Genomic DNA, 15,858 nt, shown 5'->3' with positions numbered 1-15,858 from the left:
CTGGAAGCTTGGAAACTGCAGCTCCAAAGTGAAGTTTCGTCCTTGAAGGCGGAGCTAGATAGATAGATAGATAGATAGATAAATCTTTATTGTCATTGTCACAAGAACAACGAAATTTAAAAAGTGCCGTCAGTCAGTGCATATGCTTAAGAAAAAAAAAAAAAAACTTGTCTCACACTTTACAATACTGTAAGAAATACTTAACAAGTAAGTGATGAAAAAAAATAAACAAAAACTAACAAATAAGAATAGCCACATTCTCACACACATCATTCATGATGATTAATGGTTGTTTATGATTGCATTTAGTTTTGTTATTGCTGTAGGATAAAAACTGTCTCTGAGTCGGTTGGTTCTTGTTCTGAGTGCTCTGTATCGTCTGCCTGAAGGCATCAGTGTAAACAGAGAATGTCCGGGGTGAGAAGTGTCCTTTGTTATGTGTTGTGCCTTTTTAAGACAGCGGTCGCTGTGCAAGTCCTCCAGTGAGGGGAGAGGACAGCCAATGATTTTTTGGGCTGTATTCACAACCCTTTGTAGAGCTTTCCTTTGAGCCGCAGTACTGCTGTTATACCATACGCAGATACAATAAGTCAGTATGCTCTCTATGGAGCACTTATAGAAGAACACCAGCAGTTTCTCCTTGATGTTGTACTTCCTGAGAGCCCTCAGGAAGTACAGTCTTTGCTGGGCCTTTATATTTATACCATTTATATTTATACCATTATATTTCCTGAAAATGATCTCAAAACAATATTATCATTTATCGCAATAACTTTATCGTCCAGTAAAATTATGACACGCCTAGTCAAATATACTTGCAGGCAAAAAAATTCAAAACTACAACAAAATGAGTATTTGTTTTTTTCAGTGCTCAACAATAAACTATGCATACAATAATTACAATTAAACAAGTAAGGAAGACAGTTTTGTAGGAAAGAGAAGCTTAAAACATTGTAAATCCATAAATAAGAGTTTTTCATGTTGCTAAGAGAAAAGCATCCAGTTTGCAAATTAAGTTAATAAACTCATGAAGTTTCTTAACTTCATGAAGTTCATAAAAGCGGCTCTCAAACACTTTGAATTTGGATTGTGGATTTGATTTAGAATTGGTTTTGTCCTTTAGTTCTTTGAAATTCAATAAAACTATTGATCTATAGATCGATGGACAGATCTAAATGTATATCTGTGATCCATATATATTGCTGCACTAAAATGTGTTTTTCTCATTTGTGACTTAAATGAAGTTGGAAAAAAGTAAATATTATTTTGTCAGCTATTTCAGGGAATAACTGAAAATGTACTTAATTGTGGTATATCATGATACATATCGCTATCGTGATATAAAATAATCCATATTGTGATATGTTTTTCCTTGCCACCCAGCACTAACCTGTACTATTGAAAAGCAGAGCACAGCCCCTTGCAGTGTGACGTCATGTGCATGAGATTCCTCCCTGCAGCAAAAAGCTGCTCCCTGATGATGCTAGCATTGGTTTTAGCTGTTAAATTATCAGCAAAATCTTAAATGTACGCCTGATATATGAAAGAAAAAGGGATGCAGTTCTTTGCTACTAATTGTAAACATTACGTCAAGTAGATAAAGTCAGGAAAAAGTTTTAAGAAAAAAAATAGTGATGGAGAGGGAGGTGGGTCAGTTATGTTAGCTTGACTTTGACACTAACATTTAGATGTGCTGTGGAATTTTGTGTTTCGGTTGAGATAAAAAATAAGACAACCTAAACACCGGCTTAGACAGATCATCAGTAAAGCAGGTGTTTAAATTAGCTAATCAACCACAGATATGTTAGCTTGGCTAATAGCAGTGGCTAATCTACCAGAGCGATCACTTAATAATCGCAAAATAAGCATCAAGCCTAAAATCATAACAGACTGAATGTTCTGTTTGTTTTGGAAATATACAAATAATTTTTTTTATCATCTTGTGCGCAAAGTTTCCAGACGTAAACAATTACATGCAAGGGGTTTATAGTCCCCTTGCATTGACAATAACATTGTCTCAAGGCATTTTCCAAAAAATCTAAAGTAATTTCATTTTAATTGCACAAACATTCCAATTAATTTTGGTTATTATCTTGATAATTTCCCAGCTGACTTTAATTCTTCCTTCCAGTCCTGCACTCTCTACAGTTCTGGACGACTGTAATATTTTAGCACAAATTAATACTCTTTTGCCTTCACTCTTTATTTCCTTTATCTAAATCTGTTTCAGTGTTTCTGCATCTATGATTCAATAAAATCATCTGAGTACAAACTGAACCACCTGCTCACTTTCTATGGCACAATCATTATTCCATTATTGCAAAATGTTCTGCATTGAGTAACCCAAGAGTGTGAATCAGTTTGCAGAGAACAAACCTGGAGGTGTGCGTAAAAAAACAAACAGGAATAAAGTGGCCGCTTCACGGAGCACGTGCAAACGCATAGAAAGGTGTGTTGGCCTTTGTTTGTGCCCTTCGCTTTCAAAACGTTTCACAGGTTGGAAACTTCATGCTTTTAGCAGGAAGCAGCTTTTATTTACAACACTCTGTGATCATCTTCAAAAAATAAAAAACTTTCTGAGTTTGAGTACAGAAATTGTTTCTGTGAAACCTATAAATATGTAGAGAAATAAGCTGCCGTTTTACTTTTTCTTTCTGTTGATATTTGAATTTAATTAAAAACAACAATGGTGTGTAAAATTCCCTCACTATTTGGACACATCTGACCTTTTAGCAAGTGGCTCTGATTTTCCCCTTTTGGCTCAGATTTGCTAAATCGGGTCATTTAGGTCAGCCTGCATAGATAATCATCAAGAAGTAGTTTCACTGTAGCCTCTGTGTTATTATTCACTCAAATCCTTTAATCTCTGAAATCCTCTTTTGTAATCAGTGGTTAAACTAATGTTGTTGATCTGCTGTTCGATATGACTAAACAGAAACAAACAAAAAAAAACCTTTTGTATTTTTCATTAAGCGTGAGAAATGGGAAATGATGGAAGCTGCTGAGACTGAAAACCTCCTACTTTTGATGTTTTTGGACCAGATTGCAGCTTTTTTTTAATGGGCATTTCTTTTGTCACATCTTTATTAAACCTTCAAGCTACTAGGATCTAATTTTTAAAAACATTTTTTAAAGTGAGCTATTAATCTAGAATGTATAAAGCTTTTACCTGCAGAAACAAGGGCTGTGCAACCGGACTCAAATATAAATTCTCCAGTTTTTCATTCCAAATCCAATTTTTGATCTTGATCCGTTTTCTCTTTCTTTCCTAAAAATGACAGAAGCTATTTTTAAAAATGTTTTTTATTTAAATCAATCGTTTTCTAAGTTGTATGATAGAGTATTTATGCCAAGCTACAATTTTTTTTTGTTTAATTATGAGAATACAGTCATATTAGCAGAATAAATATGCAGGTCTACTAGAAAAATGCATTAAAATTATGAGCAAAAAATTATTAATGGGGAAAAAAACTTGGATAGACGTTAGCTCAGTTCAAAGGATTTTCTTCAAAATACAGGAGTTTGCGCGATCATTTCATAGAGTTGCTACTAATAACGTTGATGCTTATTTATTAAAAGGTGAATTATTACTTTATCTGTAAAACTGACACCAAAGTATAACTTCACAAGATGCTGAATATTCTTCATTCTAATGTTTTACATCTCATGTAGGAATTGTTATAAAATTACCACTTTATTCTCCTAATATTATGGCTTTATACTTGTGTTATGACTTTATACTTGTAATTAAATTAGTAATTAAATCATCTTTTATATTTGGTTGTGGAGTTGACCTGAATTCAAAATCCAAATAAAAAGAAGCTGCAAAACAAAATGGCTGATATCACTCTGAACTATGAAAACCCAAGAAATGCACTGGTGAAAAAAGATCCAGATTTCTAAAAATTAAGTCTTTGATTCGATTAATCGCCAAATCTTTGCATAAATTACATAATCCTCCCAACAATATCATAAAATATCAGAATGCTATGATCAATTCTGTCCAACATTGCTAAGAATTTGAATAAATTAAAAGGAAAATGTTGAAAGTTGGTTGACATTCAGGATTTTAAAAAATGATCTGAAACTATTGTTTTTCAAATTACACTTTGAGATTAACTGCCAAAATCACAGTCATTAAAGACGGCACACAGTCAACCACTGAGAAAACCAGAAGCAAACGTTTTGATGAGTGACATCATTGATGCACGTCAGACATGTTGGTCAGTGTTTCTTTCACTTAACGGACCTTACCGGCTCTTCTTCTGCACAAACCAACAGATGATCCATTTTTCTCAGCAGGCTGATGGAGCCTCCCTCCAAGAAGGAGATGCTTCCCCTCATGAGGCGGCCAGACGAGTGGAAGGACCCGTGGCGACGGTCCAAATCTCCCAGGAGACGGGCCGCCATGGGCTCCCCGCCCCGAGGCCGCCGCCGCCATCGCCCCTCAGGCTCCTCCGTCTCTCTGTCCAACTCATCCAGGTAGGAACTCATCGAGTCTCATTTAGTTAATCGAGAAATGTATGCGACATCTAAATAGACAGGAGGAGGACTACAGCGCAGGGCATTCTGGGTAAAAGCAACCAAAATAAACATGCTAGGTTAGTTAGCGCTAGCGGGAGAAATGACTCATGATCAGAAAAGAGAAATCCTACAATGGCTGAAATCTGACGCTACTCCATTTTTATTTAAGTTTTGTGAAGAAGGAAGTTGTGCTCAGTGTCTTCTTTAGAGGTTTTCATGTTGTTTCCTTCAGTGGGTCTTGGTGCAGCGCCCCCACAGGCGAGGAGGGGAACAGATTGCTCAAAGGGTTTGATTAATTTAACACAGTGAGAAAGAGAAGCTGGAAATATAACAAATGTTGCAACTTTGGTCCCAAATCAGATACATTTACTCAATTACAATCTAATTATCTGATTTTACTTGAGTAATCAGATTCTCAATTACTATCAGAAAAAATTTATCATCCAGCAAAACATTTTCAGGTCTAATCAGAACATATTGTCATGGTTTTATTTTTAGTGATTAAAAACTGAGACGTTTGGGAGGGGATTCCAGCTTGGCAAGTAAAAACATTTCAGTTTTCAACCATATAATTAGCCATCTGAAGCTGCGGTTTCATCGGAAGCCTTTCCAATTTTCCCTTCCCTCTTCCAAAGTACACATGCTGCGCCCCAGGGGAAAATTGAAGGAAGATGTCTTCAGGTCAGTTTCCCTGACAGCCCAAGTATATAAAAAGCATCAAGCGTTTTACTCTGATGCTTTTGTGTACTTTGGGTGGGTGTAATTTCCACCCCAACAGTCGGAAGTTGTACTTGCTGAACAGGATTTATGGGCATTTACCTGCTCAAGATGGCTTCTGAAGAACTAATGATTTTCTTCCCAGCTAAACTTGAAAGCTGCATTTTCAGGTGACTGAAATTGAAGTTTTCTTTATTCAAACAATAGGCGCTGTGTGGCGTTCTCGCAGAACAAGTTTTCCTCCAGAGGAATGCTGTCAACACTGCACCTGTAGAGATAATGATATTCCAACAAACTAAACATGAAAGCAACGTTTCTGCTCCTGGTTTCCGCTTACTGAAATTTACTGTTCATTCATTTGTTCTTGTTCTGTGGAGGAAAAATAAAATAAACTGAAGAATGTTGGCCATAAAGCAATAAAAGCCATGCTCTGCAGTGAGCGTGAATCTCACTATTTATTTGCTTCATTCAAATATAATTATGTGGCAGATTAAAGCTAATGAGGAAGCAGATGAGGAGAAATTCATTCAACACCTAGCAATTAAAATATATTAAATTTTCCCTGGGAATTCTTTAAAGTGGTGGACAAGTTCTAGTTTTTTGTTGCATAGGAACAGTTTAATGATTTAAAGCTGTATGGAAACTTTCAATATCAGTTATTTTACCAGAAAGTGAAAGCATGTTTAAACTTCGTTTGTTTAAATGCACATAAGCACAACTTATATGACTTTGCTATTATTTGTGTCCTTTATTCAACATGCAGCATGTCAAAAACTCCTCTTAGGTTTTTGTTTTTGCTTAGAAACATGGATTGTTGTTAATAATATTTATATAATAGAAAACAAAAACTCCCTTTTTTTATCCAGTTATTAATCAGCTAATCCAGAAATTAATCACCAGATCAGCCCTACTCTACTGATGTTGAGCTTTTCACGTTGAAATAGTTTTTATTAGCTGCAGAGGCATCCTTTGCCACTAATGTCCAAGCAGACGCTAAAGGAATGCTATGTTGATGCGTCTTAGGCAAAAAAAAAAAAATCTTTATTTTCTGTTTTAAAAAAGGAATTTGAATGCTTATTAGCATTTATTAATTTTAATTCTGTACAAAATAGGCTTAAGTGATGAAAAATCTGCACAATGTGCCAGTTTTATGATTATTCATCAGAATAATCGATTACTAAATTATTAGCTGCAGCACTAGTGTAAAATTAATAACTGAGTTCAGAGTTCTCACTTAGATTTTAAAGAGGACGTATTATAAAAATTTCACATTTTGCACGTTTTGTACTTCAGTGTGGGTTTCTACCACAGACCCCACACATGCTGGACACAGACTGCTCAGACTTTTATTTTCAGGTCAGTGCTGCAGAGCGATGTTTGAAAAACAGACACCGTTTGTTCCCTCAGGCTGTCTCTCTGTGATGAACACGCACCAGTCAGGGTCTGGATCAATTTCATGCATTCTTGCACTAATTCAACCGTGCCTTCCTCTTTTGTTAAAACTCTGTATGTATACACGGCATTTAGAAAATATTCACAGCACTTCACTTTTTCCACATTTTGTGTTCCATCCTTATTCCAAATTCAGTGTTTCTATTGGGTAGTAAAATAAATGAGCTCTCATTAATGTTGGTAGTAAAAGGTAAACAGAATTTGACTTGGTAGTATATTTTTCATCATCCCTTCAATATATTTTGACTTTTTTATTGATGATGACGTTTTGTTTTAAGTTCATTTAACTATAAAATCTGTGTAAATGTTGAAGTCGATTGGTTCCGCTGTAAGATCTGCTGTTGAGATGAGTCATTCAGTCTCACCTTGACTCAATGACCAGAAATTCAGAGATTGGCTTAAGCCGGTCCTTGGGGAATCAACGAGAAGCGTTTTATAAAGTCTTTTGAAAAAAGTCTATAAATTTGACCTGAAACAGTGTGACACCAATCACACCAAGCGTCCACCATTTACCAGCAACGCTGAGCTAAAACAAACAAATATTATATTGGGGTATGAACGTATGAAAACAGTTATTTATTGAACAATATTTATAAATTATCTCTTGTAACCTAAAATAATATTTTTATTCAAAGTTGCATAATCTTCTGAATACTAGTATTATCCATTCACTTTCCTTTGTTGCCTAGTGTACCTAAAACGCCTCATACCTAAAGTATAATAAGCAGAATTTTATTTACACTTTATTTTATTTTGTATATCATATTTAGAAGACATTAGTGAGTCTAAATCTATTTTTATTGCGCAGACTAACTCAGGGTTAAGATTATTCACTGAGTTTATCAGCCAGATTTAATGCAGTTGGCCTTTTGCACACTTCCACTTCAATGAGCCACATGTAGTTCACACTGTGACTACTAGACTGGTATCAAAACGCTTCTAATAGCAGCCTTAGAATGAGAGGTAACATCCCATATGTGTAGTTTTAATTCACCATCTGGGCTGTACTTTCACTCAGAGGTATGAAGTTAATTAGCTTTGCTAGTCCATAAGAGGTTTAGCTGTCAACGTGAAAATAAACTGTCCAGCTTTGGAGAATTAGAATGAGTTTTTACTTCTGCCTCATACAGATTGTTGTTCATGTGTGGCAGAAAGGACCAGACTGCTCATAAGACTTTGTTTTCCATTTTATTTCATCATAGATCTTCGTCTCGCTCTTCGTCCTACACGGGCTCCGGCTCGTCCCGCTCCCGCAGCCGCTCCTCTTCGTACAGCTCCTACTCCAGCCACTCCTCCCAGCACAGCTCTTTCAGCGGCAGCCGCTCCAGGTGCGCAGTCCCGCTCCCGTTCAACCTGTAGAGATGTTTTGGATTTAGAAAGATGTTGTGACTCTCGTACTGCCTTTCAGATCCCGATCATTTTCTTCGTCCCCCTCGCCGAGCCCGGCTCCACCGAGGATGGCCAAGAACAAACCGGAGCCTCCGCCTGTGGCTGCTAAGGGGTAAAGCTTCAGGACCTGAAATGGCTTTAACAGAGCTTAAACATCCGATCTCACTCAAATGGATCCCAATAACAGGGATAATTTGTGGAAATTACAGCCAAAATGATTGAACCTGACAAGCAGGGTGTCTGTGCATTGTTAAAAAGTCTTAATTTTGTGCATCTGATATTAAGGCCTTAAAATGTCTTAAATTCAATTTTAAAAAGATGATTTTAACTATGTTAATCAGAAGTCTTAAATTTTCATGGTTTTTTTAGAATAAGTTTGTATATTTCTGTGGAGACAACGGTCTTAAATTTCACTCATAATGGTCTTTTAAAGGTCTTAAAAAGTCTTAAACTTCAGTTGGTGAAACTCAAATGAAAAGTAAACATTTAATCAGATTAATTACAGGATGTCTCCACATCCTTAAAGTCTGTATAAAATTAAGGGCTTGAAATATCTTAAATGTCTTAAATTAATTTTTTTTAAAGTTAGTTGGTATTAAATATGTTAATCAAAGGTCTTAAATTTTCTTACTTTTGTTAGGAAGTCTATATTTCTGTGGAAGTATAGGTCTTAAATTCAGGTCATCATAGTCTGGAAAAGGTCTTAAAAAGATTTTTACATGTGTCTTAGTGAAACCTGGGTTTAGAAAATGGAGCCTTTTATGAAATCTGTTCATACTAATTTTATAGTTATATTTATTTTTACACATTTTCTCTTCATGAATGCTTGGATGTGTTTCCATTTCCCTCCCCAAGCATGCCACCAAAGCCGGGTGCAGCCCCGCCTCCGCGGAGAGAAAAGCCTCCCCAGAAGAAGGCTCCGACCCCCCCTCAGCCCGGCGGGCCGCCCAGCAGGCCCCCCAAACCGCCAACAGAGGGAGGCAAGCCTCCTGCCAACCCCAGGGAGGCGAGCGGCGCATCGGAAGGGCCAGGAGACGGGCCGCCGCCTCCACGGGAACCCGGGAGACTGCCGAACCCCAGGGAGGGCAGGCAGAGGGAGCGGCAGCAGCATCCTCCCCGCAGGTACGGCTTCTGGTTTACTTTGACTACATGGCTGACAGGACAACAGAAAAATATGGAAAATTATTTTCCAGATCCCTGGTAGTTAAACGTTGACCCTCACTTTGATGAATGGTTCATTGTGTACAGAATTTTTATGACTGCGTGGTATTTAGAGTAGAATAGAAATTTCCTTCCCACTGTGGGGAAATTCAGGTGTGCCAGCATCAAGTTACAGGTAAACAGAAAAGCAGCAGCAGCAGATTATATGCAGGGAATTTATTTAAAGAAAGGCATGAAAATCAGAAGGAATGTTGCAGGAAGACTTCAAACTCAAAAATACTTTATTGATCCCAATCAAGTTCATCTGTATAGGAAATTTCAGTTCAGATTTCCTATACACCTGGGATGCTTTTACATAAAGGCTTTACATAATAAAGCCACAAAAATACACCAATCAGTCAACAACTGAGAAAACCAGTGAACACAGCAAAATGTTGATTAATGTTTAATTTATAATGTTTCAAAAGTAACTACACAGCTGGGTTTTTAGTCTAGATTTAAGGGCACTCAGTGTTTCGGCTGTTTTGCAGTTTTCGGTAAGTTTGTTCCAGATTTGTAGAGCATAGAAGCTTGAATGCTGCTTCTCCTTGTTTGGTTCTGGTTCTGGGGATGCAGAGCAGAACCAGATGACCTGAGGGGTCTGAAAGGTTGATACAACAGCAGCAGATCTTTAGTGTATTGTGGTGCTAAACCGTTCAGTGATTTATAAACTAACAGTATTTTAAAGTCGGTTCTCTGAACTACAGGAAGCCAGTGTAGGGACTTTGGAACCGGCATGATGTCCTCTGTCTTCCTAGTTTTAGTCAGAACACCAGCAGCAGCGTCCTGGATCAGCTGCAGCTGAGGATTGGCACTGTTGCAGTAATCGCTGCATGGATGAGTTTCTCTAGTCTTTTAATCATAGAAATGTTCTTCAGGTGATAGAAGACTGACTTTGTAACTATCTTTATGTGGCTCTGAAGGTTCAGGTCAATAATGAGTAATCTAAATGAATAAATAAGTAAATGAGTTTGTTGGTAGCTGTTGTAAAGTCCTAACCACTGCTGGTAGGAAGGACCTTTGATTACGCTCCTTTGTGCACCTGGGATGCTTTTACATAAATCATCATTCCCTTAAGGTGTGTGAAGCAGTAAAGCACAGGAGAAAATACCAGATTGTGTTTCTCTGACTGTAACGTGACGCCTCCCCTTCGTTAGTGTAGTCAGGCCACCTTTATGTGCAAACATTTCATAGGCTCCAGCTTTCCCACATGGAATGTCAACAAAGTCGATGTCTGCATTTATTCTAACATGTAGCAATCCAAAACGTCCCAGCAGAAAAAAACAGGAATTCTTTTACGTGTTCAAGCCAGCTGGAGTTTTTAAATGGATTTAGTTTCAAAAATGGATTTAGTTTCAAAAACATATTTGCATGTTGACCCCCGCAGCTTCTGCACAGAATATCACAGTTTACGCAATCAGGTGTTGCATTTTCTTAAACAGTCGTTCCTGCTACGTAATTTAAATTAAATTAAGCTGTAGATTTCGTCAATGTGGCAACATTATTTTGCATTATTCTTCCAGCCAGAGACATGTTGCCCACATGTCTCCTCTAGCCTCCACCTAGCCTCTCTGTTTCCTTTTTCCCTTTTATATATGCAAGATGCACTGCTTCCTTTCAAATTTTCCAATCCTGTAAAGTTTTGAAATCAGTTTTTCTCCCATTTCCATTTGATTCAAATAAACATGTTAATTATCCCAGATTACAACTTTATTAGTTCCTCCGTTGTAACTACCCGAAAAAGTTCTTATTGCTGAGTAGAAACAACGGGTGCACTGATTTATCTGAGCAGATTTACAGATCAGACAATACTTACATGTGAAGCCGATCTCATCTTATCTACGTCAGTAATGCCTAAATATCAGCCGCCGTCCTCTTCTGCTCTCCCGTTAGAGAGCTTTGGCTGGCAGACCGGCCCATCAGGTCATGGCTGCACGTTTGCTGTTGCCAACTCAGCAACTTTCTTGCTGTTTTTTAGCAACATTTCAAACAAAAATATCTGTCAATTTTTCAACCATTTTTAAAGATCGGTAATCTGCGATCGGCTAGAAAACTGCAATCAGTGCATCCCTAGTAGAGCTGCTCTGATCCAATATTAATGTTAGATCTGTAATGGTTCCGATATGAAAAATTGCAGATTGGTTGTAATGTTCCCCATCCATAAGTCTAACTCTGTGCTTTGTGCTCTGAGCGGCATCATGCTTTACTATTTATTTAGTGTTATATTATGAAATCCTAATTGCACTTTCTGAATCATTTGTTGCGGTTTATTTTTATATATTTGACCAAGGTAGTGACCTTTTTATCAGTTTCAGTTTTATTATTTAACATTGTTACATGTTTAATCCTAACTGCACTGACTGAGCATATTTGACCAAGTTCCAACTGTTATGAATGGGACAAAAATTTCAGTGTGTATCTGCCAAAGACATACAGTGAGGTAGTTGGGTGAGTCCCTTCTTGTTTTGTGGAAGTGTGATTAAAGTATTTATTCAGCCTTTGTTTTTGACACGGACCGTATTATGAGAAGACGGGAAGGAATGCAGTTTCCACAGTTGGCGTGCGCGCTGCGTTTTTGTTTGGCTTCACGTGCGCGAGTGAGAAGAAGTATCTGTCTCAGCATCTGCAGAACTGACACTACCTTGTTTTGCATAGCAGCGCGCCGGCACACAGTGGCACTGCATGTTTGTACATTTTGGGGAAAGACCTGAGAGTGGGCATGTGGGCGAGACGGCGTGGGTGCAATAACTTCAGTGATTGTGTGATCGGAGCTTCATGCTGCAGAGCGGAAGAGAAGCAAAGGGGGAAAGGAGAACAGACACGGTGTGTGTGTTCGCTTTCATGTTTGTTTGTTTGTGGGCGAGTGTGTGTAGGTGGTCCAGGTGGAAACTATCCTGGAAAACTATTCGCTGCATCTGTTGGTCATTATTTCTCTCAAATACTTCCCTCCAATAGACAAAAGCAGATTGTTCACCTGTTTCCTTAACCTTTTTTTATCAGTAATGATCCTAAAAAAACAAAAGATATCTGCTCCGCTCCAGAGGAAACATCCCTGAAGCCTCTTGCCACCACCGTTTAGTAATGAGTGGAGCAAAATGGCCTTATAGTGTCATAAAGGTGTAAACACACCTCTAAACAGGTGCAGTAAAACTAAAGCAGCAGTGAAGCACAGCTTGTTGTCTTACTCCCACACATTCCTCATGTGTGGGAGTAAGTGGGAGCAGGAGCTTGAATATTCAAATCGGTTTGTTTGGAATGCAGCAGATCGGCCCAACGGTGGGAAAACCGGGAGCAGAACTCATGAAAATCAGGTCATATGGGGGCGAGTGGGTTTGCTTCATCACAGCGCAGCTTCTCCAAGGACAAGGGAACCTCTGAATTACAGGCTGCATGACTGCCCTCTTCATAAACCTGACAGTTAATGAGCTACAACTAGACCTGCCACAACAAGCAGTCAATTGCATGATAAATTAGGACGAGCTCAATCATTTATTGGTTTTCTCTTTTCTATCTTTCTACCAAAAATTTCAAAATGTTGAAGGAAAATTTTGTTTACAAAAACTTTATTCATTTTATTTGTTGTTTCTGTTTGATTTTTTATTTTGGATTTTTAAAATGTCTTCCAGTTCAACCAGAAATCTAGTTGTAGAACTCTAGATTTCTCTCTAGAACTCTAGATTTCTCTCTTCAACTGAAATACTCAGTTGTTTCCACAATCTCCTCAAAGTCCTGCTGCTGATATGATTCTGATGTGTTAAAACATCAAATATTTCTATTGAATATTATCTGCAAAACTTGAGCACATTTGTGGTTACGGTTAATATGGAAGAGAAGCAGGAAAGTACTTCATTATATCATCAACACAAGATGTTGGTGTGAGCAATTACTAATGTGGGGACTCAGATCCCTGAGGAACGCCTCACTCAAATGTATGAAAGAAAACAACCAAAATCTTTATACACTTAGTTTTCTTGGTTAATTTTAAAGCCAAACAATTTGGTGTTTTATCGTTTCAAAGGCAAACGGTTAAACTGGATGTTATTCTCTGAAGCCTCAAAAGTATCTAATATTTTAGTTTGATATTTATTTATTAACGAGCAGTGATGTGATGTTAGTTAGCATTAGCATCTGCTAGTTACTGTAATAGTGAAGTTCTTTAGCTTTAGCATGCAAAATACTGTGATAGTGTAGTTTGTTAGCATTAGCATCTGTTAAACTGAAATTATAGCACTTTAGCATTAGCTTCCTCTAAATACCATAATAGCAAAGAGTTAGACTTTGGTAATTTTCTCAAAAGTATTGAATATTTTTGTTGGATACTTGAAAAATTAAGAGCCATGGTTGATATCCTTCTGCTAATGCGCTAATAGTGGAGCTAATTGGCGGTTTGGCTAACTTTTAGCGCACTTAGCTTCCTCTAAAGAATTTTTTTCAGATAAATTTTAAAGCAATAATGTACTTTGTTGTTTTGTAAACTTTGATTACCAATCAATAGTTGATTTCCTTTAGGGGCATTAAACTGAAATGGGCTCTAAACATTTGCCTGCCACACTTTTCAGATTTTTACTTGTAAATGGGGGGAGGCTTAAGACATCTTTCCTTCATATTCGTGTTGGTGTAAAGATAACAAGATGAATATTTTTTTAACAGTCCAGCGTTTGAGTAGCAGCGTCTTTCGTTTTTCCAGGAGGACTGTTAGCGGGAGCGTCAGCGGCAGCAGTTACACAGCTACCAGCTCCAGATCGTCGTCCAACTCCATCTCAGGCTCGGCCTCACGTTCGCGCTCCGGGTCCAGGAAGTCTAGGTACGCCGCCCATCAGTGATACGGTTCATCACTGATGACGGTTCAATGATGAGACATTGATGACATCGCACTGCATTCAGCACGATGACCTCGTTTATTCACCAGAACACAATGAAGCACAATGAGCAAGCAGGAATTACGAAATCTGAGCTGTTACAGCAGGAATCAGGAGTTTGACCTGTAAAAACCTTTACATATATAAATATAAAATAATATGCAAATTATCCGCTAATGACTGAACTTAAATGTTTATCTAGGTAGAATAATCTTGCTTGAGTTGGGCAGAAATGATACTCTAGTAAGAGTAGAACTACTTCAACATATTTTTACCCAAGTAAAAGTAAAAAGTATCCGCCCAAGAAATTACTAAAGAAGTGTTTGGTTAAAAGTCAACTCAAGTACTGAGTAACTGATCAAATTAGCAATCAGTGGAAATTTTGGTATTTTAAGAATGTAAACAACAATTCATAATAAAAAAATAAAATCAGACAAAAGAAAAAATTTTCAAATCAATTTCTTTCCATAAAAAACTTTTGAAACTTGAATAAAACCTGCAGCTGTGTGTCTGTGTCTGGTGAATTTGTGGCTAAAACATGTTTGTTTTCATTTAGTGGGTAGAAAATCCATAAATTTTACTCAAGTATGAGCAGAAATACCTGATAACAAAATTACCAAAGTAAAAGTAGGTTCTTTTTAGTTATTAAAGTAAATGTAACTAGTTACTACCCAACTCTAGAGTTTTTCCTCTAAATAGTGAAAGTTAAACATCATCCGGTGATCATTATGTCACTCTACTCGTGTTTGTGTTTTTTCCCTCTTTCATGTGCCGTTCGTGGAATTTCTCCAGGAAATCCAGGTGAGTCGGATCAGGTGAAAGCAGGCTTGGTGTCGGCAGGTGTGGTCGCCATGGACGCGCATCACAGCTTGTCTCCCGTTTCAGGTCGCTGAGCGTGAGCAGCGTGTCCTCGGTGTCGTCGGCCTCGTCCAGCAGCAGCTCGGTGCGCAGCGCCGACTCGGACGACATGTACGCCGACCTGGCCAGTCCGGTTTCCTCTGCCAGTTCTCACTCGCCCATGCCAAATCACCCACGCAGAGAGAGAGGGCTCCCGCGGGACCGGTCCCCACCAGGCCGGGACAAGAACAGGGGTTGGTGTCACGCACAGCAGCAGCAGTTTTACACTTTCACTGATATCTATCTGTTTATTCAGAAGCAGGTCCGTCGTAATAAATCAATTGATGATGGATTAAAACAACCTCATTCATTTTTTTACACGCTTAGCTCTGTTCGATTAAATTTGAGGCAAAAAAAAAGTTTGTGCTTTTATCGTGTCAAAGGCAAACAGACTAATTTTTCTGTAAAGCATCAAAAGTATTATCTCAGTAGTATATGTATTTATTAAAGAGCAGTGATGGGCACATTGTGTTGGTATCGCCCTTTAGCATTAGCTTCATCTAAATACCGTAGTAGTGCTTTAGCATTAGCTTCATCTAAATACCGTAGTAGTGCTTTAGCATTAGCTTCTTCTAAATACTGTAGTAGTGCTTTAGCATTAGCTTCATCTAAATACCGTAGTAGTGCTTTAGCATTAGCTTAATCTAAATACCATAGTAGTGCTTTAGCATTAGCTTCATCTAAATACCGTAGTAGTGCTTTAGCATTAGCTTCATCTAAATACCGTAGTAGTGCTTTAGTATTAGCTTCATCTAAATACCGTAGTAGTGCTTTAGCATTAGCTTCATCTAAATACCGTAGTAGTGCTTTAGCATTAGCT

The 15,858-nt window shown here is 37.9% G+C and overlaps 1 protein-coding gene across 7 annotated transcripts in view; it reads left to right on the top strand.

The window, feature by feature from the left end:
* zc3h18 (zinc finger CCCH-type containing 18) overlaps window positions 1-15,858 on the top strand; it is a 60,663-nt gene that overhangs the window by 21,582 nt on the left and 23,223 nt on the right. For 6 of the 7 annotated variants that reach the window (XM_015057548.1, XM_015057549.1, XM_015057544.1 and 3 more), the window contains 7 exons: window positions 4,300-4,482; window positions 7,896-8,021; window positions 8,102-8,194; window positions 8,938-9,204; window positions 13,970-14,086; window positions 14,934-14,942; window positions 15,027-15,232. In XM_015057548.1, the coding sequence (XP_014913034.1) occupies window positions 4,300-4,482; window positions 7,896-8,021; window positions 8,102-8,194; window positions 8,938-9,204; window positions 13,970-14,086; window positions 14,934-14,942; window positions 15,027-15,232 (1,001 nt within the window). The remainder of the gene's footprint in view (window positions 1-4,299; window positions 4,483-7,895; window positions 8,022-8,101; window positions 8,195-8,937; window positions 9,205-13,969; window positions 14,087-14,933; window positions 14,943-15,026; window positions 15,233-15,858) is intronic. The other variant, XM_015057550.1, reaches the window with a different exon arrangement.

This window comes from Poecilia latipinna, unplaced genomic scaffold (genome assembly GCF_001443285.1).
Source record: "Poecilia latipinna isolate Pla-1442-1.1 unplaced genomic scaffold, P_latipinna-1.0 Scaffold1471, whole genome shotgun sequence".
Classification (NCBI taxonomy): domain Eukaryota; kingdom Metazoa; phylum Chordata; class Actinopteri; order Cyprinodontiformes; family Poeciliidae; genus Poecilia; species Poecilia latipinna.
The sequence above is the reverse complement of the archived record's forward strand: the minus strand, read 5'-3'. Positions and strand labels throughout refer to the sequence as shown.